General features: G+C 42.8%; 1 protein-coding gene across 8 annotated transcripts in view; it reads left to right on the top strand.

Moving 5' to 3' along the window:
• Nucleotides 1–24,419, top strand: part of ZFYVE16 (zinc finger FYVE-type containing 16) — a 46,594-nt gene that overhangs the window by 9,989 nt on the left and 12,186 nt on the right. For 3 of the 8 annotated variants that reach the window (XR_013924940.1, XR_013924941.1, XR_013924942.1), the window contains 4 exons: nt 704–875; nt 2,258–2,391; nt 2,519–3,394; nt 4,661–4,768. Coding sequence is in view for 5 of the 8 variants with exons in the window: in XM_080372464.1 (XP_080228590.1) it covers nt 12,225–12,294; nt 12,479–14,658; nt 20,294–20,390; nt 21,292–21,465; nt 22,281–22,432; nt 23,818–24,196 (3,052 nt within the window). In the remaining 3 variants the exon portion in view is untranslated. Of the gene's footprint in view, nt 1–703; nt 876–2,257; nt 2,392–2,518; nt 3,395–3,430; nt 4,604–4,660; nt 4,769–12,185; nt 12,295–12,478; nt 14,659–20,293; nt 20,391–21,291; nt 21,466–22,280; nt 22,433–23,817; nt 24,197–24,419 lie in introns of those variants that run through there. The other 5 variants (XM_080372464.1, XM_080372462.1, XM_080372463.1 and 2 more) reach the window with 5 other exon arrangements.

Here is a 24,419-nt window from a genome sequence, read left to right as displayed (position 1 = left end):
GTGAGTGTGGACTACCACTGACCATTTTCCTTTGCTTCCTGGCAGTGCATTCCTTCCTTTGCGCTGACATCAGCACTCACAAGCCAGCTCACCCAGCTAGGTCAGGAAGCTGATCTTGCTGAAAACTATACGGTTACGTGATGCTTAAATTGATAACATGATTTTCAGGCTCTTAAGGTTTTTAAATTGGTGAAATTATCTAGTTTTAGAATTTTTCTTCTAATTTGTATTTGACTCTGCAAATGTGGTGAACATCTTTGTGGTCCCATTGCAGAAGTTCCAGTGGACTTACTGGTTTCGAAAATAAGTACTGTCATGTCCCTTTTGTACCAAAGTGATTATCCCTGATACAGATACCATTCTTTTGCTCCTTTTGCTCTGGCCCAAATGGCATGGGACTTTAATGCCCTCCTCAAGCTCTTCTGCCTGGAAGAGATAAATGGGCATTGCTGGCAGCTTGTCAGTGTAGATGGGTGGTGGTGTGTGCATGCATAGAAGAGGAAGGGTAAGGAGTTCAGTAAACTTTTAAAAATGTATTTCTTAATGTGGCAAGAAAGCACTTTATTTGGTTTCTGCTACTTCCTTGACTACTTAAAAGTTGTCTGTGTTAATGGTTTCAGTCTGTCTCTTAATATACATTTTAAATCTGCTGTTGCTTCCAAATTGCTTAATATACTTTAAATTTCCTCTGAATTAAAACCAGATTGAAAATCTAAAGAAGAGTAAAGATGAAGCTTATATAATGGCAGATGCTTTCAGAATTGCATTTGAGCAGCAGCTAATGCAGAGGAAGGACCAAGCCCTGAGGCTTGCAGAAGTGATAAAGATTAAGAAGGAAACGAAATTTATAAACTGGAGACGTCTGAAGGATGATGGTAACTGGGCATGCTATGTGTCTGTAATGGTTGACTGGAAAAGAAGTTAGCTGCCTAGTGGCACAAGTAGACTTTCTTATTGTCTTCAGTGTATGGTTGTGGTTTAATTGCTGACGTTTGAGGTTTATGAAGAGTCGAGAAAAAAGGAACAAAGTTATGTCAAAACTGCGAATACGTTAAATAGTGGAAATTTTGCATGGGTAACGCAGGATGTCTGTGCATAAGTGGAACATATACATAGTACTGTAGGACGTTGGAGCTACAGTGTAGGCTTCTAATGTAACCTTTTTTTATTATGCATTCATGAAGTTATTATTGGAGTAAAATCATGCTAGAATAAACAAGCTGTCCTCCAGGATAACAATAACATTCAGGATATTAAAGATGTTTATTATGCAAACACAAAAAAGCTAACATCTGGCAAGTTTTAGACTGGCCATTTTAGGTGCTATTAACAGTGCGGTGTTTCTTTTTAGATGAGTTCTATGTAAGAGTTAGGGAAGGAGGAGAAATGCAAAAAAAAAATGTACTGAGCTTTCACTGAAGTACTAAATAGAAATTTTTCTGTTTTTCTAAAGCATTTTTAGGTTTTTATTATGCATGTCTGTCTACATTAGTATTCATTACCATTCTTGCACATAATGTGTTACAAAATGAGGTACAACAAAGCTCTCTGTAAAAGAGAAAGAATAATTATACTTTTCTTCTTTAAGGAAGAGGATAAAGAGAAGTATTTATGTGCTTCTGATCATGGTCAAAACCATAGCAGAATTTAGGAGTGGCGCTTCCAGGTGTATTTGTGTTAGCCATTGACTTGGAGGTGCCAGGCTTAGGAGTTTAGAGGGTCTTCCTGGAGCACCCTCGGGATGTAAGACTGAAATGGCATACATCTTGATTATCTGTTTCCCCTATACTGGCATCATTGTTTCCAAGCTCCATATCCTGATACATATGTTTCATGATTTTAATGTATTTCATTTTTTTCATAAGTCTTAGAAACTTTTAAAGAGCTTACGTCAAAGAATCTTTTTTCTTTTTTTTTTTTTTTTCCCCGAAAGGCTTGCTACACTTTAAAAAACAATTACCATGAATTGTTCTTTAACTGGACTGGCAGAGTTCTTCCGTACAGCAAGAAGATTTTTGTTTTCAGTTTGCCCATATATATGATGAAAGGTCTGTTTAGCCTTTACGTGATGCTGAGTGGTGCTGCATGCAAGTAATCTGCTGTATTGTGCGTGTGCAGTAGGAGAAGCTGTAGCTTGCGTTGCCACTCTAGAGATTGTTCAGAATCCAGTTTTACACGTGCCCATTTTATGCCAAAGTAGTTTTTCTCCTCCTAAGCAATTCCACAGTTCATGTACTTGTTTTTTTTTTTTCCTTAGGGCATCTCAAGTTGCAAGGGAACAAGAACAGTCTGGGACAAAAACTATCTGGCCTGCTGTCATCAGATGTGGACTGCAGGAAAGTTGAAGAACTAGACAATCCTCATGAAATCCTGAAGATGTTAATAGATTTGGTTAGTATTTTGTTAAACTATTCATCATGAGCCCTTAGGGGGGATAAATGTAACTGGCTGTTTTCATGTACTGTCTGGCTCCTAGCTTGTAAAACTACTTTATTTTCCTTCCCTCTTAAATTCTCAGGTAAATGACAAAGAGGAGGCTCTGGCTCATCAAAGAAAGGTTAGTTACATGCTAGCTCGTGCCATGGAGATGCAAGAGGATGTTCAGGAACAGGATAAAGGAAGTGGCACACCCAGAAGTCATACCCGTGATGGCCAGAGGTCATCGGGCCCCAGACATGCCTGCTGCCCAAACCTCGGTTCCCAAAACAGGACTTCAGCTCCCAGTGCAAAAACATTTGAAAAACCAGTAAAAACACTTCAAAAGGCACACTCCTGGCCATCCCAGACTACGCACGATGAAGAAGATAATCCACGTGGAAAAGCAGATGAAAGTAAAGTGCTCTCTATGTAGCCATTTGCTGGAATAAATTATTAAAAAAAAAAAAAAATCTTGTGTGGAAATGCCAAGAAAAGCCCTATGGTTAGGTCGCTGGGGGCCAGACTGGGGCAGCGCACTGGCTGATACAGTCTTTCATGATACGTTCACGGCGCGGTAACCGTTGCCGTGGCGAAAGAGACGGATTTAATTAACAGTAATTCCCAAACACAATGAAGCAGCGCCCATCTGGTGACGATGCTGGCGGAGCAGGAGCCACGTCACCGCGGATGGTGACGGCAAGGACAAAAGGCGCGGCGAGGGGGCGCGCCAGGCACCCCGCGAGCTCCGGCCCCGCGCATGCGCGGTGCTGGGGCGGGGCGGGGGGCCGCGCATGCGCGCAGCCGCGGTCGGGCGCACAAACAAGGGGCGCTGGCGCTGCCGGAGCCGCGGGCGGGTGAGGGGCGGCCCCCACAGGCGAAGTGCCGGCGGCGGTGTCGCTGCTTGCCCCGCAGGAGGAGCGCAGAGCCCTCGCCCGGCGGCCCGGAAGGGCAGCCCTGCCCGCCCCGCCGCCTGGGGGTGAGGATGTGGGTACGGGGCTGGCGGGAGCGGGGTGCCGAGCTACAGGCCGAGCGGGACGCGCGGTGCGGCCTGCCCCGGGGACAGCCCCCTCCCGCCGGCACCCGCGGCCCCCCGGGCCGCCCTTCCTGGCGGAGAGCCCGGGCCTGGGGGCGGGGCGGGGGGTCCGCGCCGGGGCAGGGGCGGGAGCGTGGCTCGGCGGCCCTTGGGGCGGCTGGCGCGTTGCACCGTGCCGGCGCGGCCCCCGCCCCGGGCGGGCGGCCCGGTGTTGGCGCGCCCCTTGGCGCCGGCGGCCCTGCCCTTGTCTTACCTGGCCTGCACAGGTGCTAGCCTCGACTGAGGAAAGTGTTACAGGCTGGCGTTCAGCACTGAGGTTTATTCCAGGCCTGAAGAAGGGCTTGCGTACTTCAGAACTGATAAGGTTAGCCGGAGAGACTTAGCGCAGGAGAGACTTACGGTTTCGGTAGCATCAGCAAATGCACTCTTTTGAAAGTGGAAGGTGGTAACAAAACAAACTAACCACTGTCGTTTTTCAGCGTATTGTTTGCTGCTGGCACGCTGTAGCAGGTGTGTAGTCCTCCTGCCACGGTTTATGCTGCGTGTTGCATATTAATTGCTTAGGTGGATTAACTGCCCCTAAGGATTTAGAGGTATTAGTGGTGGGTTTGCTTACTTCTGTGCCGTTTATTTTTATATGGGATACAGAGTATCAAAGATACGTGGTGTAAGACTGCTTTCAGGCTACCCTTGCAGACATGAGAAGTTTTCAGAGGTGCTTCTAGATAGACTGGGGAACATTCTGAACCTGTCTTTAAGTACAAGCTATAATGGTAGATGATTAATGGCTACTATGATTACTAGTACATTCTGAACAAACAAGTAGAGCACGAGAAAGGATCCAGTTGTCTGCCAGTACTAGACGCTGTTAGCATCTAGTGTGTTACTGGGGTTGTCTAATACCTGGCTGTTAATGCAAATCAGAGATGAGAATGTTGAGGAAACACTGGTTTCCACTGAGGAGTGATCTCTCAGACGTGATGTAATAATCACATTGTTATGATTCATTTTCTAATGCTGATACAACTAATGACAATGGCGCTGTGGACCCTATGTGGGAGATGCATTTGCTCAGTTAAGCAAGCAAATTCTTCTGCTGTGGGCCTGGCAGCTGATGGTACCACTGATGTGTTGGAACACTGCTGAAAACTGGTAATTGTTGACAGATTTTTCTGTGTGGTATAGTGTGAATATTCATCTTCTGTTTAGAAGAGCAATACCAGATTACTGTGGATTAACAACTAATCTTCAGGAGCTGAAGGCAGTTTCAGGGTAGAGTTACCTGATCGGTGTTGGTGACAGTATCATAATGCTGTTGATAAGAGTTTTCTTCTGAAAAAATTGTGTTGAATTAACAGAATGTTGCTGTTTAAGCAAGGCAGTGTCATTTTTTGCAGCGTACCATGTAAGTTTTTCTTATGTATCTGCAAACCACTGTAACTTTTATCTTCAACCCCTGATTCAGCTAGTAAATTTGCAGTGACAGCAGTCATTGCAGTGTTTCAGTGGGATAATGCGTTGTCTTGCTCAACAAGAATAATTCTACTTTTTATTTGACAACGCTTAAGTTTTTCACAAATAATTTGCTCAGTTGTGATGAACTTCCCTGTTAATTTAGCTAAATGCTGATGAACTCCATGGGCAGTAGAACCTTTAAGTTTTCTTTTTGTCTGTAGCACTCAAGCCTATGGGGGGGTGTGTGGCACAAGGGTATTGGAGCGGGGCAAGAAAGAGAAAGCTGGTAATTAAATACCCTTAAGGTGGGAGAAGAGGCATACTGTGTTTGATGCAGCACTTCTGTAACACTGTGAACTTAGTGGTTGTGTTTCTGTCAGAAGCTTTGGTCTAGTTATGGTACTTGTTGGGCTGTAAGCTGGGAAAAATGACTTAAATCCTGTCATGAGGGCAAAAGCTTCAATACAGCTTTCTGCTGAGACTAAAAACAATGATTAAACACGATGATGGAGTTGAAATAATGTAACTTTGCTGTGAGCAAACAGACACTCCTGATAACCTAAAATTAAGACGACTATTGTGGTCAGCTTTCTGAAGTGAAAACCTGTGTGGATGTGTTTCTTTATCTCTAAACCTGATCTTGCGTTGTTTTAGCATGCTCCATATAAAAGCAGGCCTGAATTCTGCAGTGATAATTAGGTGTAACTAGCTGGAGATTTTTCAACGGTTCTTAAACATCAAAAGGCAGCTTATCATCAGACACTAAACTGATTACCTGATAATAATTAACGTACCAATTTTATTTTACAAGTTATCACTGCTGAAAACTACCACCTCCCTCCATTTAGAGAGACTGCGTTGGGGTATCTGGGGGGGGACGGGGACGGGACAGTCCATCCTGTAATATTGCCATTCTGTATCCTTGCAGACTTCTGTTACCTGCTTCTTTAAGTAAGAGTGTGTTGAGGAGTCTCTAGTGGAATGTTGGTTTTGAACTCTGGAATATATGCCTGTTATATTAGTAGTGATTTATAAAGGAACTGGCCAATGAACTGTTTTTAAATGTGCTGACACACTTGCACTCATTGCATAGTCATCTAGATCTCATTAGTTGCTTCCCTTAAGTAACAGGTTTTATGTAGTAGAATTCTTGAGTGTTTCTTAAGGTATAGTGTCTTTGTGCAATTTTAAATGCAGTATTAGGAGTTTGCCAGAGACCAAGCCTCATCTCTCTGGGCAAACAACATAAGCAAACCTTTGCTGTTCTCTTTTGTTCGGTTTAAGCTTGCTTCTTGGAGGCCTCAGAAGGTAAAGGGTCCTGGACTAGGTGTTGGTGTGACCTAAATATTAACTGTTCAGAATCCTGCCTGAGATTGCCACAGAATAGCTCACTTTGGTACTGTTCATGTCAAGCTGTTCTAGGTACTGGCTTCCTCGGTTCACTGTGGTGACTGCAGCCTAGTGGCACGGCAATTGAGTGTTGTTAGTTTTCCAGTAAATAAACCATGGCAATATGATAAAGGATGCTGGCTGTGAAATCAGGGCACAAGTGAAAGCTCTGAAAGATCAGAGACTTAATGTGAGCGTGTTTAGAAGCATAGCAAATGTTTACCTATAGAAGTGGCAAGTGCTCCGAGTTCTTATTTTGTATTTCATCAACAAAAAGTATTATTCTGCCTTGAAGCTGAAGAATACTTAATCAACAAAACAAAGAGTTGCCTGTTAAGGGGGTGGTGAGGGAAAATACTTGGAAACCCTTGTGATGGGTGTATTCTATTCTTCAAGTGAGATTAGCTGCCACTTAAAGTGAGATGTACATAAGGATGAATGGCATCATGAGAATTGATGACCTGTAAAGGTGTAAAATGTTCAGAATGTGACCCACTTCTATCCATTAATATGTCATCTGTGATGTATTTCTGGCTGAAGAAGTAGCGAGTACCCCAGCACTTCTCTTGATGTCAGGCCTTGCAGCTTACTTGTACAGTAGACAGTCATACATCTTAAGGAAATAATGGACTTTATCAGCTCAACTAAACACAGTGATCTGTGAAAATAAATCTCTCAAACTACAAACTACGTGATTTAACCATAACCACATTTTCCTGTCTAAGCTTGACTTTCTGATATAAAGCTTTCTTAGATCTTGCTCCTTAAACTGTCTTTTTACAATATTAGATACTAGCTGTTACCACTGTACTGTAGTCATTTTGTGCTTCAATTATTACTTTCCCTTTTTGAGAAGGCCTGGTATTTTATCTTCAAGTCTGCTCATACATAAATATTTGACTGAACTTAGTCTGAAAACATTGTCCTTGAGTGACAATGATGGTTTAAAAGTTAAAGCTTTCTATTTTGAAAAAAAATTACAAGGTGGAGCTGGTGAGAACCTCAAGTTGTGTGTCTCACTGCACCATTAAGAACTTAATGCCTTGGGTAAAGTTATGAACATTGTGTTTTAATAGTTTATCTAAAAAAATACATTAATGTGAACCAACTTGGAGAGTGTCTAGTGAGTGTATTCAGAGTTCTAGAAAACATGTTCAGAAGACAGCACTCTAATGGTGTTTAGTCACAGAAGATCCATTCCTTTAAATGCTGAAGATGTGACAGCAGCAAGGAGTGGACTGAGTCCTGAAGGTGGTTGCTAGACACAGAGATTAAGCTTCCCTGTGCTTTTCTTTCCAGTAGCGATTCCTTCCTGCTCATGCATCGCCCCTTCTGGGGTGCTGGCATGCTTTTTTGTGTGTTTACGTGGGGATCTCATCTGGATGGAAAAAAAAAATAAGGAAAAACTCTGTTCAACCCCGGTCAGTTCTTGCTCTGTGCACAACATGACTGAACAGATGTTAAATTGGCATGATGTAAGGAACGGTAAAGAGACAAGCTCTTTACAGGACAGTTCCTCTAAAACTTACAGTGGAAAGGTCTGTGTGCGTAAGCAGCTGTAGTTTCTCTTCCACACCCAGCACTCCTGCTATGCATGCACACACTTTCGTTGCCCATGCAAAATGGTTTCCCTCTGTGATCTCGGTTATTTTCTTCATGGTTTGGTAGGTTTTGGGATGGGGGGTGTTTCCTCTGCTGAAACTTAAACCTGCTTAAAAAAAAATACAGGGGTGGTACTGCTGGTTTGAAATTGTTAAAAGTGTTCTTAAAAGAATACGTTCAGAATGAACACAGTTTGCTAAAATAAATGGTTCCTACAGACTTCTTTTGCTCGGGGAAACAAGTAGCCATTTAATAAAAATATGTCACTAGAGTTTTTTCATACCTTCTGATCCACTCCTTGTTTAATGTAAATACAGGGATTGGCTGTAGGCAAATCCAGAGACCAAAAAATAAAATTGGATTTTGTTGCTGAAAGATGATTTGCAGCATACAAAATCAAAAGGCAGGTACATGGATTCAGGACAGAGAGGTGTGAGAGGTAAGAAAAGGAGTTGCTTCTTGTCTATCCAGTTGTAGGAGTTTTGATTTTTGTTGTGCATTTATGGTGTGTGGGGTTTTGGTTTTGTTTTTTTTTCCCTTGGAGGGCTCTTTTGGAACAGCTGAAAAACTGAAACACTTTAAGAAAGTGAAATGAAATTACAGGCGGAATGTGCTAGTTATTCAAAGTTATGTTAGCTGTTCAGAATGCTTTATTAACTCAAATGGAACTATTTAATTTCAAAACCATATAGATTTAACCAAATGTGACATTGGCTCAGTAGGCTGAGGTGGTGTGATGTTTTTCTGAGGTCTCTGTAGAAATTATTAAATCTAGATTAAATATAAATATTTGCATACAGTTTCAGTTCTACAGCTCTTTGCATTGAGTTCTTTCCTTTTTCAGAGAGGTCAGTGGGCCAACAGTGTGCAGTGCAAATGCATACTTCTACCTATTTAGCATTATATACTCTATTAATGCATATGCTTAATTCAGAATTTGTCTTGTGCCGCTTAAGAGTGCAAAATAATGGGTAATCTTTTGGTCCTTTTAAGTATAAGATCAAGGTAGCTGGAGTGATCACTTGCCTTTCCTCAATACATTTTTTGAAATATGAAAGATATATTTTTTTTGTGTAAGAGCTCCTGGTGTCATTGAGATACTTGAAAATAATTAATTTCAGAGGATGTCTTTTAACTTACTGGTGGCAGATATTTGTTTCCGTCATTAATAGTTAGGGTTTTTTAAAAAACAGTTGTTGCTGATCCTAAAAATACTCAAAATTCTGATTGCTGCAGATTGGGACCTTAACTTGCAGGGCTGTAACTGTCAGCAGTGATTTGTGTGGATAATTAGTAGTGAAGCAGCCAGATTTACAGATCCTTGCCAGGACTTTGTGCTGGGTTCATGTTTGTTTCACTTTGGAGGCCTGTGTTGGTGGAGAAACAAGTATAAAACTAACTTTGTTCTCCCACTAAAATAAGTGACTTTGTTCTTGTAGCTCTTTGATCTGGCTGCTTGTGGGATGAGACAGGAGTGGGTGCCAGTACAAACGGGAGAGTCCTGAGGGGCCTGTGACCACTGCCCCTTTTGGTCTCAGCTGTTAGTCTGCACATTAGTTGTAACTTAAGTTGTACCTGAGTGTTAAGGTTGTACAGTTGCTATGGTTTAACCCCAGCTGGTAATTGAGTACCACACAGCCACTCACTCGCTCCCCCTTCACCCAGGGAGGTGGGGAGGAGAATTGGAAAGGAATGCAGAACTCGGAGGGTTGAGATAAGGACAGTTTAACATCTGAGATAAAATAAAAGATCAATAATAATAACAATAACAGTTACAGTGAAAAGGAGGGAGAAGGGAAGAGGAATGAAATCCCAAGGCAAGGGAGAAAACTAGTGAAGCACAATACAAACTGCTCACTGAGGGATGCCCAGCCAGTCCCCTAGCAACGACCCACAGCCCCAGCCATTCCCCCCCTCCCAGTTTATATACAGAGCATGATGTGCTGTGGTATGGAACACCTCTGTGGCTGGTTCGGGTGAGCTGTCCTGGCTGTGTCCCCTCCGAATTTCCCGTGCTCCTCCAGCCCTCTTGCAGTCAGGGACTGAGAAACTGAAAAGTCCCTGACCACACTGTCCCAACACCAGATCCAAAGCACAGCACTGCACTAGCCACCATGAAGAAAATTAGATCTATCCCAGCTGAAACCAGGACAATAATAAATGCATACAGAGAATAAAAATCAGCATTATGTCTTTCTTGATGCCCAGGTTTCTTGTAATCTTTCAGTATCTATGTCATGTGTTTGACTAACTTCTGCGGGTTTTGTTGCTGTCCACAAATTCATGCTTTAAGGATGGGATCTGTACTTTAATGTCTCTTAATGGATCACCACAAGCTGTTAGATTTTTAAGGCTCTTAACTGAAATAACTTCCTTCTCAGATTGTAATCTCCCACTTGCCAGGAGGTCATGAAATGAGCTGATTGTTACAGGCAAGAACTGTATTTCAATGAGTGTAAGAGAAGTGGCACTGATTGTGTATTTTTTGGTGTTTGAAGCTCGTTGGATAGCTATGTGAGGCTTACAGTGCAGCGTGCTGAAGACCCTTGGAGTGACTAATTCATGGCCATTGATACCAATACAGTGATACATTCAGTTTGTTTGCGTTTTGCTTATACGTGGACACAAAGCACTGCATTACGTTGGATACATACTATTTGTTTCACCTTTCTTACGCTTTGCGAGTCTATCTGAACTATGTGTTAGCTTAAAAAAAAGTATTCTTGTCACACACACGTTAATGTTGTACAAAGTGAATGCACTGGATCAGAATCATTCAGTGAGAGGAAACCTTACTCCTTAATGGAATAAATGAGGTATAGAATCTAGAGCTATAGCTGCAGGGTGGCATAAGTGATCTGAGAGGATTGAAATAGTTCTTTGGCTTAAGCGTTGAGAATAAATAGTACCAGATGGTCAAAGTACATTGAATGGCATAGAGTGTGGAATCAGCCAGTGCAGGGACTGAGTGCACTGGTAAAAGCGGAAGGAAAACTTGATAGACCTGCACAGGTCTAGTTTCCAGGCATTGGACTAAAGGAATCCGAGCCCCTTCAATTTACTTAAGGGAAGTGTAAATAAATAACATCTTGATTATATGTTATAGGTAATTGCACAGAATGGGTGTTCAGACTCGAAAAAGATGCGGAATTAGAAAGCAATTCAGAGTGACCAGGGAGGCATAACATTGAGTGGCTGGAAATCTTCATTAAGCAAATGAAATGGGATGTTTTGTAATGGGGAATGTGATCAATAAATAGCTTTCTGTTGAGTTGATAAGTCTGTAAAAAGGTATATATTTATTTATTTATTGTAAATTACTTTGGGACTTGGAGGTTTAATGTTTTTTGTATTTTAAGTAGAATAGAGATAAGCTGAACTACAGTGCTGGATATATGCTTATATATATTTTTTTTTATTTTTTTTTTTTTTTACCTGGCCTTGGAGGAAGGTTTAAGAGGATGACTTAAAGGCAGTTCATTAATCGTTGTAGGGGAGGAGTACTGACCTCAGCCTGCTCAAATGTGTTACAGCTCTGTTAACCAGCTGAAGCATGAGGAAGTTGTCTTATCTGCTGCATAGTTCCTGATATATTTTAGGGTTTAGCCTGCATTTAGTCTTATCTGAACCATCTAGTCAGAATTGAAAGTAAATCAAAGTTGCTTAGTTGGATAGCTTGGGAACTAAGAGAGCCTATTTCTTTGTGCCATGTTCACATGTTCAGTGTTGAACTGGTTGTCAGGTTTGGGCTCCCAAAGGAGACGTTTTCTTGGTGGCACTTCTGCCAACAGAAGGATACTTTTTGTGCTTTCTGCTGCAGTTTAAAGCATGAAATGTCAGTAGGTGTCATGAAATTTTGTAGGCATCATTTATTTAAACAGTTCACTTGTGTTGCAAAGGTAATAATGGCTTATTTTGGATTTTTTGCCTGTGAACTGGGCAGAGGAAAATGTGTAGGGGGTCATACTAGAAGATCCTAGTATCCTTTCTGGTTTTAAACTTAGTGACGTTATAATTGTTTTCAAATGCATTTGGTTTTAATAAGGCAGCTTCAGTTTCCTGATTTGAGGTGAATTTTGAGTGTACATAGTGTACTGAGTGTACTATAGAGCACATTCAGAGTACGTAGAGGCTGACACTGTTTGGTCATTCATTTTGTTTACATGGAGAGAGAAAGAAAGTGCTAATAAAAAGAAAAAATACTTCATAGAAGTTTCTTCTAATAATAATACTTTGACTTTGTAAACAGGAAAATGCTGTGAATGAAATGCTGTGTTTTTCTTTTTAGGTTTAAGAAGTCTAAAGCTTTGCTAGAACTGTGACTAGAATGGACAGTTACTTTAAAGCTGCAGTCTGTGACCTGGACAAACTACTTGATGAATTTGAACAAAATACAGGTTAGTTCCTGCACTACGTTTTTCACCAGCATAATGGTCAAATGACTGTTACCATGGAATTTGAAAGTAGCAATATGTTAAGTGAAAGTTTGCATTGATGAATAGATGGTATTTATAGGGAGTATATTGTGGAAATAGAAGAGTTTTATAAACTTTGCTTTTGATCTGTTTTTGCTTAAAATAGATGAATATGACTGCTACAGAACACCCCAAAATCCATATAACTCAAAAGACCTGGCACTTTCTTCACTTCTGGACTGCTTACAAAATGTTTACCCAACACCAAAACTGCAAGATGATGCTAACAACCGTATTTCATCAGAAGAAATCTGTCTAGCTAGCCACACTGGAACAAGTGAAGCACTTCTGAGTTGTTCACCACCAAATGAGAAGAGTGTTGCTGGACCTGATCTTTTATCCTCTGTGGACAGTGGCTCCTTAAATGAAATTCAGGCTTCAAACCTGGGAAGGTGTAGTATACCTGTGTGTGATCTTGTTAATGACACAGGTAACTTAATCCATTCAGTGGCTGCTCATGAAGATACTCGAAAGTTGCAATCGGATGACTTCCAGTACAGTGAAGGTTTGATTGGCTTTGGCGTATCTTGCATACCTGTTGCTACTTGTGTGTCATCAGCTGCTTGCAGTAAGGTTTCAGGTACAGAGCAGAGTCATGGGAGCTCAATGCTACAAGATTCAGGACATCTTAAAACAGAGGACATTGATCATTTAACTTCAAAAACAAACAGTTACGCTACAGCAAAGAACTCTGATCCATGTGATGAGCAACACAGGACAGAATCTGTGAAGTGCAGTGAAGTGTTTGATCAGCTTGAACTAAGTGCTCACCTTAATACTGCAGGTGTCCCTGTAATGCTGCAGAATTCAGATGAGTACAATCCCAAAGATAAGAAAGCATACGAAAAATTGCCTTGTGAACCACAAGATGAAAGTGTATGCTCTGCAGTAAGCAAAGAGACTTACAAAAGAAATGCCATAGAAAAAGCGGACTCAAAAGACGAGAGTAATCTTGAATCTATGCCTTCAGATCTGCCAAAGAGGCCTCAATCACACAAAGGCCCTGCAATATTACCTGGAAATTGTGTTTTGCCACACTTCTCCCATCAAACAGGAGCTGAAGTAGAACTGCAAAAGGAAATCACAGAAGAGAATGTAGCTACTGAAGAATTTAGTAGCAATAAAATACTAAACAGTGTTTCAACTTCGTGTCTTTCAGTTGAGGATGTCCAGACATCACTGTCATGTCTTCCACTTCCTGTATCTATATGTGGTTCATCAGTTGTAACAGAAGAAAAAGTTAATCCTCTAACTCAAAATAAAACCATGGAGGTTATTAGTGATACATTAACTGTTCATGCTGAAAACTCTAAACCTGATCTCTCAAGTCGGGAATCCCGCAGAAACACTGACTTGCATGAACAGGAAGGACACATAGCTAAAATCAACGAAAGTATTATGGAAGAAAGTACAGATGGAGAGAAGTATGATACTGAGAATGCAGTTGATGACAGTGATTCTCAGCAAATCAAAGCTTTTGCTTCTGCTTTTCTAGAACACGAAGCTGAGCCGTATGATATTGGTATAGACTCCTATTATAATGAAAGAATGAGCCCTATTATGGCTGACTTTACTGTTGATGAGAATGTTATTAAAAGTGATACTCTAATAAGTGATGCTGAGCTTGATGATTTCTTGTATGGACAAAGTGTTCACTCCAATGTGTTCAAGTCTTCAGACAATGATAGTAACTTAATGGAAGTTGATGCAGATGAAGGGTATTTAAGAAATGCGGACAGCCTAGATTTCACACAGGTCACTGAGGACCACATGCAAGCAAAACTGGAGGAGATAATGAGCATTAATAATCTTAAAGTATCTCTTACTGCCAATGAGTTGGACTCTGCAACAGAAGAGAGTATGTTTCATCTTCAGGATGTTGCTGAGAGTGGTAGTGAAGCACTGGTTTCTAATGTTTGTACTGGAGGTGCAAGACCAAAGCAGTTGATTGGCCTTTCCCAAGGAGCTATTGGTCAGAGACAACTGAGTAGAATAGATGTGCTTGAGAGAGAAAATCAGGGAATCCGTTCTGTTACCCCAGAAGCTCCTCCCTCAGGTGCCAGCATAATTGTTGGTAAAAATTCTGACCCTGCACACTCTGGGAAAAGCAGCCCTGAAGCTGGAGGAAATCAAACATCTAAAAATGTAGAATCACTTAAAATACCTGCAGCTCTCTCAAGGAAACAACCATTGTGGGTTCCTGATTCAGAGGCACCCAACTGCATGAACTGCCAAGTCAAGTTCACATTTACAAAAAGACGACACCACTGTCGTGCATGTGGTAAGGTAAGTTATTGGGGAATGGCCCTGTGTTACTGAAAGCAAATGAATATCTTATTGTGGGTAACTAAAATACACAAGGGAAAGAATATTGACAGAATTTTTCTATGCTTAAGGCATTTTATTAAAAATTATTTTTTTTACTTTATAGAAACTTAAAGGCTGTTGAAAAAGACTGATATTAATTAAGAAACACATGACCTTTTTTGTGAAAATAATTAAAGGGAAGTATGGGGAATGTTCTTGCTTTATCTTCCATTAGTGGCTAGACTATTGTGTTTTGCATAGTACAAGGAAGATGACAGTGGATTATTTCATAGTAATCATAGTGAATTAGCTTTTTACTCAGCTTTTAAGTTAAGCTGAAGTATTTAAGCTTAAAAAATATTGAGGTGATGATCAGAATTCAGGTTAGTGGTTATACTAGTTGTAAAACACTCCATGAGTGTGAAAGGATTGCATTCTTTCAGGAGCTGTAACACCCATACCAGTGCAAAGGATTTACAACCTAAATCTGTCCTTTTTTGTGTTTGGATGTAGAGTTTTCCAGGGTTGTCATCTCAGGGGAAAACTATGCTACTTTTGTGGGGTGAATGGTACTCACCAACTTGGCAAGTAATCTGTAGAACCTTTTTCAGCCTGTGGTCTTCTGCAGTGAATAAATAATGTCAAAGCTTGTTCTTAATCCAGATCTCTCTTGTGTGCTACTGTGGCTTACACTTGTACTAGTGCATAACTGCAAATACTAACAACACTAATGAACTCATTTTTCAGTGTTCCTCTCTAGCTTTGCAGATGAGGAGATAGAACGAAGGCTGATGTCAGTACTTAATAAGCTTTTGCATCCACAGTGTTGAGAGGCATCTGGAGAGGCTTGTTAATTTTTTTCCTAGGATGCTTCTTCTAGCACTGTGTATTCAAAGCGTAGTACTCGTTTACTTCAGCTGCAGTAAGCATGAACTAAAGAGGTAGGTTTGAATTTGGGTGCCAAGAAAATTAAAAATTCTTTGTGACAACCTGGAAGTCATTGAACTTAATCACTTGGCAGAATATTCTGTTGAAGTTTTGTAGCAGTTTAAAACAGTTCTTCAGAGTATGTTTTGTTTTAGTTGTAAAAGTGACCGACTTCAAGTTCCTTTTTACATTCATTGTGAAATTTCTTGCACCTTGTCTAGAGATGGGAATAAAGGCTCCCTTCGCTACACAGTCCTCTTTACAACCATTAGCTGTTAGTGTTGCTAATCTTGTGTGTTAACAGAGGAGGTTTTGCCAGTAGAACAGTGTATTTAGAGGGAGCATCACAATGCATGTTCATTGGGAGAATGAATGAAGGCAATACAGATTGTCTAAACTTTACAGACACTGAAGTGCTGTGCAGTTGTAACTCTGCCATAGCTTTTCTGATTGTGGAATAGCTTAACTTTCTGCCTTGTACGACTTTCTGCTTTTTTAATAGTATCTTCTCTTTAGGGAAAAAAAAAAGCAGCATTCCTTGTGGACCTGTTGTGTGTTGTTGTGTTTTTAACCGCTTGGATATAAGGATAAACTGGTAGGAATTTACAGTTGTCCTCTGTGGACAACTACTCCGAAAGACAATTGTGTAGTTTTCATGTGTCCTACAGCTTCTTTTTAATCAAAGAAAATGGCCACATTTGTGAATTCTGTTTTCTGTGCTGGAGGGAATGTGAGGTTGGTGGTCCCTGCTTTCTCTACCATCTGCAGCACTTGTGACAGACACCAAATAACTTTGTAGTTTTAGTTATTTGTCTCTTCTTGTGGTACACTTCTCTTCCTAGCTCAGCCAGAATCAATTTCTTTGCATGGCAGCCTCACCTTATTCTCCTTTCTCCTATTATGCAGCTGTCCCATAGTATGTCTTGAACTTGCCTCCTGTGTGTTAGGACTAAGCTACCTCCTCTGTGGGTCCCAGTGGCACCAAGTGTAAGAAGGGAATACCAATTACAAAGGATTGTACTGCTTAGCACTTGAAGCCCTGATGTGGTTTGTAATTGATTACCAATTAATATTCACCAGTTACATCCTTAACATCTTTACTGAGCATATGCATTTTCAGTTGAGGTAAATTACCTGTGACAGCTAATGCAGAAGCCATTGCAACGATTTCTCTTTTGAGCTCATATTGTACTGATCACCTATTACTGTTTTTACAGTACATTTCCTACTTAAAGGACTTCACTTGTAATAATTTAATTTTTTTCTCTGTCACTACTGTTTGGGTTGTTTCCCTTTAATCCTCTCCGTTTTCCTGGGGTTAATCAGGAGAAGCAGAAGACTTTTTGTGTTCTTTCTACTTACTTAACTCTGGTCAGCAGTAGAAGGCTTCTGTCAGACCAAGGTTTGAAAAGATACCTCTTTGTAAAGGCCAATACTGACTCTAGTAGCATCTGCATATAGCTAAAAATGGTGGGACTCTTTGAAAACTTCCAGGCCACCCTTAGAAGAACATAAGGGAAACGCAAAAAAAAGTACTAGATAGTTATGGGAACTCTTGCAGAAAACAGCTTTACTAGAGACATAATTCTTTGAATGGGATTGTGCAGGTGTAGGGCCTGCTAAAGAGACACAATTTTTTCCTCATCTCTGCTTAAAAATGGTCAGTATCCTGTTGGAATAGAAGAGCATATTCTATTCCCTCAAAGAAGTCTTCAGCAAGCTTTTGAAATACTTTAATGAAGGGAGCTAGTAACATAAAGGCAACCATGCTTAGGAGCCTGCTTAGCCGTATGTCCTGGGTTTGGCTGGGATAGTCAGCTTTCTCCTTGTAGCTGGTACAGTGCTGTGTTCTGGATTCATTATGAGAATAATACACCGATGCAAAGTGATGCTTACTCTAAATCAGGAGCCTTTCAAGTTTCCTATTCTCTGCCAATAAGGAGGTGCAGAAGTAGCTGGGAGCAGACACAGCCGGGACAGGTGGCCAGAACTAGGTAAAGAGATACTCCATACCATAGGATGTCATGCCCAGTATATGTACGGGGGGGGGGGTGGGGAGGGGTGGATTTGGCTGGGAGCTGCCCATCTCTGTGGGATAGCAGGTGGTGAGCAATGGTACTGTGCATCACTTGGGTTTTTTTCTTCCCCATGGATTTTATTCTTCTCTATTTCTCGCCATCACTGTTGTTGTTACTGTCCTTATTACTATTTTTACTTTATTTTGATTATTCAGCTGTTCACATCTCAACCCATGGGTTTTACCTTTTCTCCTTGATTCTCCGCCACATCCGAGCAGGGGGTTTGAGAGTGATCGAGTAGCTGTCTGGTACTTAGTTGCCAGCTTATTCATGAGGTGGAAGAAGTAGCTTGGCATTTCATGACAAACTAATAATGATTGTTAGGGAGAGACTTTGGCACAGCGCTGCAAAGTCAGCGGATAAGGAATGGCTATATGCTGGTATGAGACTAGATTGTTTTAACCGTTACCTGAATCCCCATGGAGATTTCTTCAGAGATAATGCTATAGCAGTAAAGCAAATCTGACCCAAATCTGGGATTCAGTCCATGTTCCTATCAGTTTTGTATAATGTAAAATAGTTATGGGATTAATAGAAGTAGGAGCAAATTTTGGAACAGGTGGTGCAATTCTTTTAATCACTCTGGATAAGAAATTTAATATAATGTCACTTGTGTCCTCCTTGTTGCCGCTCTTTGTTGTGTTGTTGTTGTGGGTTGTGTGGGGTTTTTTTCCTGAAGGTTTCTTCACGAGAGATTGTATTGGGTTTGCATGGCAAGGTTTTGTTAGTGGAAGGCTACAGGAGTGGCTTCTGTGAGAAGTTGCTGAAAGCTTCTCCCATGTCCAATGGAGCCAATGCCGGCCAGCTCCTAGACAGACCTGCTGATGGCCTTGGCCATCGGCGATGGTGGTAGTGCTTCTGAGGTAACACATTTAAGAAGGAGGGGGGAAAGTGCACAACAAACTTTGGTGTAAGAGAGGAGAGAGAATATCTCAGAGCAGCAGCTATGCATACACCCATGGGTGGAGTAGGGGAAGGAGGTGCTCCAGGCACTACAGCAGAGATTTATCTGCAGCCTGCGGGCAGCGCAGGGCCGGGCAGGGGGAGGCCAGGGGGGACCGGCCCGGAGCAGAGCCCCCCCGGCAGGGCAGGGCCGGGCAGGGGGAGGCCGGGGGGGACCGGCCCGGAGCAGAGCCCCCCCGGCAGGGCAGGGCAGGGCCGGGCCGGGCAGGGGGAGGCCGGGGGGGAGCGGCCCGGAGCAGAGCCCCCCCGGCAGGGCAGGGCAGGGCAGGGGGAGGCCGGGGGGGACCGGCCCGGAGCAGAGCCCCCCCGGCAGGGCAGGGCCGGGCCGGGCAGGGGGAGGCCGGGGGGGACCGGCCCGGAGCAGAGCCCCCCCGGCAGGGCAGGGCCGGGCCGGGCAGGGGGAGGCCGGGGGGGAGCGGCCCGGAGCAGAGCCCCCCCGGCAGGGCAGGGCCGGGCAGGGGGAGGCCGGGGGGGACCGGCCCGGAGCAGAGCCCCCCCGGCAGGGCAGGGCAGGGCAGGGCCGGGCAGGGGGAGGCCGGGGGGGGACCGGCCCGGAGCAGAGCCCCCCCGGCAGGGCAGGGCAGGGCCGGGCAGGGGGAGGCCGGGGGGGAGCGGCCCGGAGCAGAGCCCCCCCGGCAGGGCAGGGCCGGGCAGGGGGAGGCCGGGGGGGACCGGCCCGGAGCAGAGCCCCCCCGGCAGGGCAGGGCAGGGCAGGGCCGGGCAGGGGGAGGCCGGGGGGGGACCGGCCCGGAGCAGAGCCCCCCCGGCAGGGCAGGGCCGGGCAGGGGGAGGCCGGGGGGGACCGGCCCGGAGCAGAGCCCCCCCGGCAGGGCAGGGCAGGGCCGGGCAGGGGGAGGCCGGGGGGGACCGGCCCGGAGCAGAGCCCCCCCGGCAGGGCAGGGCCGGGCAGGGGGAGGCCGGGGGGGACCGGCCCGGAGCAGAGCCCCCCCGGCAGGGCAGGGCAGGGCAGGGCCGGGCAGGGGGAGGCCGGGGGGGACCGGCCCGGAGCAGAGCCCCCCCGGCAGGGCAGGGCCGGGCAGGGGGAGGCCGGGGGAGTGCCTGTGTCTCACCACCATCATAGTGAAAAGTTTCTTCTTTACATCCAGTTGAAATCCACCAGCTTTCAGTTTAAAACCATTGCCCCTTGTCCTGTCATTGTAGGCCCTGGTAAAAGATCTCTCTCCATATTTCTTGTAAACCCCCTTTATATATCGAGAGGTTGCAAGGAGTTCTCCCTGCAGCCTTCTCTTTTGCAGGCTGAACAACGCCAGCCCTCTCAGCCTGTCTTCACAGGAAAGGTGCTCCAGCCCTCTGATCATCCCTGTGGCCCTGCTGTAGACCTGCTCCAGGTCCATGTCAGTCCTGTGCCAAGGGCCCCAGAGCTGGACTTTTAAAGTATTAAAAAGGTATTAAAAAGGCTTTTTAATAAAAACCTTTTTAGTCTAGTGCTTTCCCCTCTCCCCAGACAGGATTGTAAGATACATGTGCTACAGCTGGTTTTCTCCTTGCCTACTTCCAGAAAAGCGCATGCATGCTTAATATAATGCAATCTGTTTAAATAAAAGGAGTAAATAATAACAGGAACTTAATTCAGGAAATACTGGGATTTTGTCTATAACATTTTATTCAATCTCTTTCTGGTTCAGGTTTTTTGTGGCAGCTGTTGCAAACGGAAGTGCAAGCTACAGTACATGGAGAAGGAAGCAAGAGTCTGTACAGGCTGTTTTGATGATATTAATAAGGGTAAAACTTTCTTTTGAGTAATTGAAGTAATCTTTAAAGAAGAATAGGTATGGCTAGTGTCTCTTTAACCTTTGTTCTTTTGGGGGAGCTTCACTACTTTAATTGGTGTATATTGTCCTATTCCTGAGATGGAAGAAGGAAGAGAATAATTGTACCTTAGTTGGATTTCAGTTCTTTTAAACTTAGAATAGCAAGCTGATTGGTTTTTATTTAAGAAAAAAAAAAGTAGGTTTGAATTCTGGAGGACTAAATATAAAGTTACGCTATTGGGTCGTCTGTAGCAGGAGTATAGCAAAGGACCATCTCTCCACAGTAGCCTTCTGTGTGTTTCAGGGCCATGCTTCTGCATATTTTCACATGTTGTTTGCCCATTCCATGTAGCTTTCTGTCATGGTATTTTCACAAGTCACTTAAAAGTACTACAGGAGTTGAATCGTAAGGTAAGCTTTTCTTAACTGAAAGCTTTAAGCATGGATGCTTATTGAAACATCAGGAGAAAAAACAGAACTCCTGATTATTGATGTTTAAATAACAAGTTGCAAACATACCAGATTTTTAATATGCCACCTGGATGGAATTTGACTTGATAAATGTGATACATGTATTTGCACCAGGGTCCAGGGATCATATGGTTCAGTGTGGTCACTGCAACAGTAGCAAGATGTACAAGGAGGTCTGTTTCTGCGTTAGGAAGGAATTAGGCAAATGTGCAAGTCAAAAATAAGAAAATGTGACTTTTCTTTTGCACAGTAGCTTGAGTGTTCATTTTTCATAGCTAGCTCACAAATTTTGCACTGCTCTTGCAAAAAAAAACCCAACAAACCAAAGCCACCCATAGTACTGCACTGCAAAGGAAATTTAATCAGTTCTGAAGTCTTAAAAACTAACCACATTTTTTTAGCCCAGGCACTTGAAAGGATGATGAGTCCAGCTGGTCCTGTCCCCAGTTCCAGTACCTTCCCAGAGTATTCTACTGATCCACGTTTGGAGGAAGCCCAGATATCTGGTAGTGCTACCTCTCCTTCACTTTCTGCATTGTTACCTGTCTCAGCACTTAAACAACCTGGTATTGAAGGTATGCTAAATGTAGTAGAATATGTCTAACACTTTCTGGATCTCTTTTGAAAGAGTTATTTATGGAATCATGGATGCAGACTTGGTGTAGTGATATTTTTTTGTGGGAAATGGAAACTCTGTGATCTGGGACATGGGGAAGTTACTTGTAGTACCCAGTTCTGATGCTGTGTAGGAGTTCGACCAAGTCTGTCTTAAGTCTCTGTTTATTAAATGTGGATGTTACGGGGTTTTGTCATTGTTTTCTGTTGATATTGTAATTTTTGTGTGTGTGTGTATAGATATTATTGTCATTTTTATAGAGCCTAGGAGGTCTCTGGCTTGTGTTGCAGCTGCCAAGCTTATAGTAAAACCAAAAAGTAGTTGTTTAGATCAGAGTTGCTAGGGAGCAGTAGGAGTTCATTCTCCATTTAAATACAAATGATTAGTGACTGAGTAGTGACTTTATTCCACTTCAACAGCTGATCTCCTTCAATGAAAAACAGGGATAAGCTAACCTTTTACAGTGTGTTTCATCTTTTAGTTGTCATACGCACTTCATTCTTACTTTACTACAGAGGGAAGATTGAGAAAGTAGCCTGCGTTAGATAGGAATTGATAGATTTGACTATAGTGTGGCAGCTTCATCTGCAACTACGAGATTTTTCTTGCCTGTATTTGTGTGACAGGAGACTGGCTGATGTCAAACTGCCTACTTGTGCTTGGTTCCAGTAAACATGGCCTCTGCCCAGAGACGGAGCTTCATTTTTATCCCTTGCAGCTGTTAGAACAGTACAATAATATAAAGTCAGTATTGTTTTTTTTAACCTGTCCTAGGGCTGAGCCAGAAAGAACAGAGGAGAGTTTGGTTTGCAGATGGCCTTTTGCCAAATGGTGAAGTGGCAGATACGACAAAGCTTTCATCTGGACCAAAGAGATCATCACAGGACTTAAGTCTAGGAAACCCTGACTTGGGAGAGATGCATATGGTATGTATTAAGAAGTATCTCTGGGTGCACAAATTACCTCTTGAAATACCTTTCCTTGCTACTGAGGGGACCCCTTACATACAATAATACGACTTTTTCTTCAGACCTTTTGGAATCTGAGCCAGTATTTGCCTTTTTTGAGGGGGGAGTGACTGTGAAGTCTTTGGGTTGAAATATTCTGTAGACAGTACATCACAAGGAAACCATGTTTGTTTTGGGGTGTATGTGAACTTGAAGTATGGCAGAAAATGAGTAAAGCTGACAACCAGACCAGATCATTACTATTTGTATATGGTGGATCTGAGCAGTTGCTAGGTGTATAGCAGGTAAATCAACCTTAGTTCATGAAGAGTGGGTAATAGTAAATGTGACCTCATTTGAGCAAGGAAGGACTCCAGTAAGTTGCAGTAATCAAAAGGTATAACCTGTTTTCCATTTTGGGGGAAGAGTAGGATCCTTTCATTTGCAAAAGATGAACAATGTCTAAAATTAAAAGCAGCCAGGACAAAGTGAGTGGGAAACAATTAGTTGATGGTTTTTGTATGCATCTTCAGGAGCTCAAACAAAACAGCCCAAAAGCAAAGGAGGTACTTTACCAGGTAGCACAGAATCTTGAGTGTGCTGCCACAGGATGATATGAAGAAGGTCAAAAGTATAAAGTGATAGGAAATGCCAGCAAGCAAATTCATAGGAAGAAGAGGCCAGTTTAGTCATGGTTTTGTCTGTGTGTTTGTGGAGTGTAATTTTTGGAGTGTCTTCTTTTTTTCATTTTGTATCCTTCATTTTTATTTTTCTGGCATGTGTGTTTTCTAAGCAGAGGATTTGCTGGAAGTGGATGCCATAGCAGAAGAACTGTTAACAGGACAAGTTAGAGTTGCTTGTTTTTCTTCTTGTTGCAACGGAAAAATCTTCTCTCTTGACATAGGATGCAGCTCTGACATACTTCAGAGATTGCAGTGCACCTATTGATGTGTTTGGTCTGAGGTTTTTTTATGACAGCTCATATCCAGATGTGCCTATGCTCATAGCTTGTCATATCCATTTCACTGGGGAAGCGGCGTGGTTTTAACTCCAAACTAGAACTGAATCAGGGTGTGAAATGCTAAAGTTAGCTGTCGATACCTGGTGTAGAAATCAATTACATATCTTCACCTAATGTAACTTCTGAAGAAGTGAGGGGGGAGGGAGGTGTGTGGGAGTGCAGGGGGTGGGAAGGAAGATCCAGGAGAAACATGGTGGCTTTCTTCTTGTTTAGAGGGAAATGCATTCTCAGTATTTGTGATGGATTTCTTTCTCTCTTTGCTTCTAGAAGGCTGGTAATGAAAGTTTAGCTTGTTGTGAGACAAGAGTGTAGATACCTTTTTTATTTTATTTCTTCTTCATAGGCTGCAAACCCAGAGGAAGCTGACATGTTAACTGATGTAAATCCAAAACCTAAGGAAGAAATTGATACTACTACAAGAATAGAGGGATTGTGTCTTCCTGTTCCTTCAGATGATGCACAGCAGGCCGTTCCAGGCCAGAATGAGGTGGTACAGAGTTGTTCATCTGTGCCTCTAGCAACAGAAGAAAGTTCTCCTGTGGCAGAGGCTGAGAAGACTAGCTGCAGTTCAGTTGATCAGACTACAAGTGATATGCCTGCTAGTCCTTTGAGTTACAGAGCCCTATGTGGTCTTGAAAACTGTGTCCGTAAAGAGACAAGCCTTGTTCCTGATGGAGATACACTGCCTCCACTTTTGCTTGCAGTGGGTAAAAAAGGAAAAGGTAAAATATGAGAAAATTATTAATATTTCATCACTTGATGCAAGATTTCTAAATAGGAGCTTGTGTGTATCACTTGTATTTTAATACAGTTCTAATCTTTCATTTATTTGCTGCCTGTTGGATTGTTGGGTAATGAGCATGCGTTACTAAAAAGGTCAATATGTTCTGAAAAGAACACTTCGTCATTTAAATGCATTATAGTAGCAACTGTGCTCATTGATGG

This window comes from Falco punctatus (genome assembly GCF_963210335.1).
Source record: "Falco punctatus genome assembly, chromosome: Z".
NCBI lineage: Eukaryota > Metazoa > Chordata > Aves > Falconiformes > Falconidae > Falco > Falco punctatus.
This window is presented reverse-complemented; position numbering and strand designations above follow the sequence as displayed.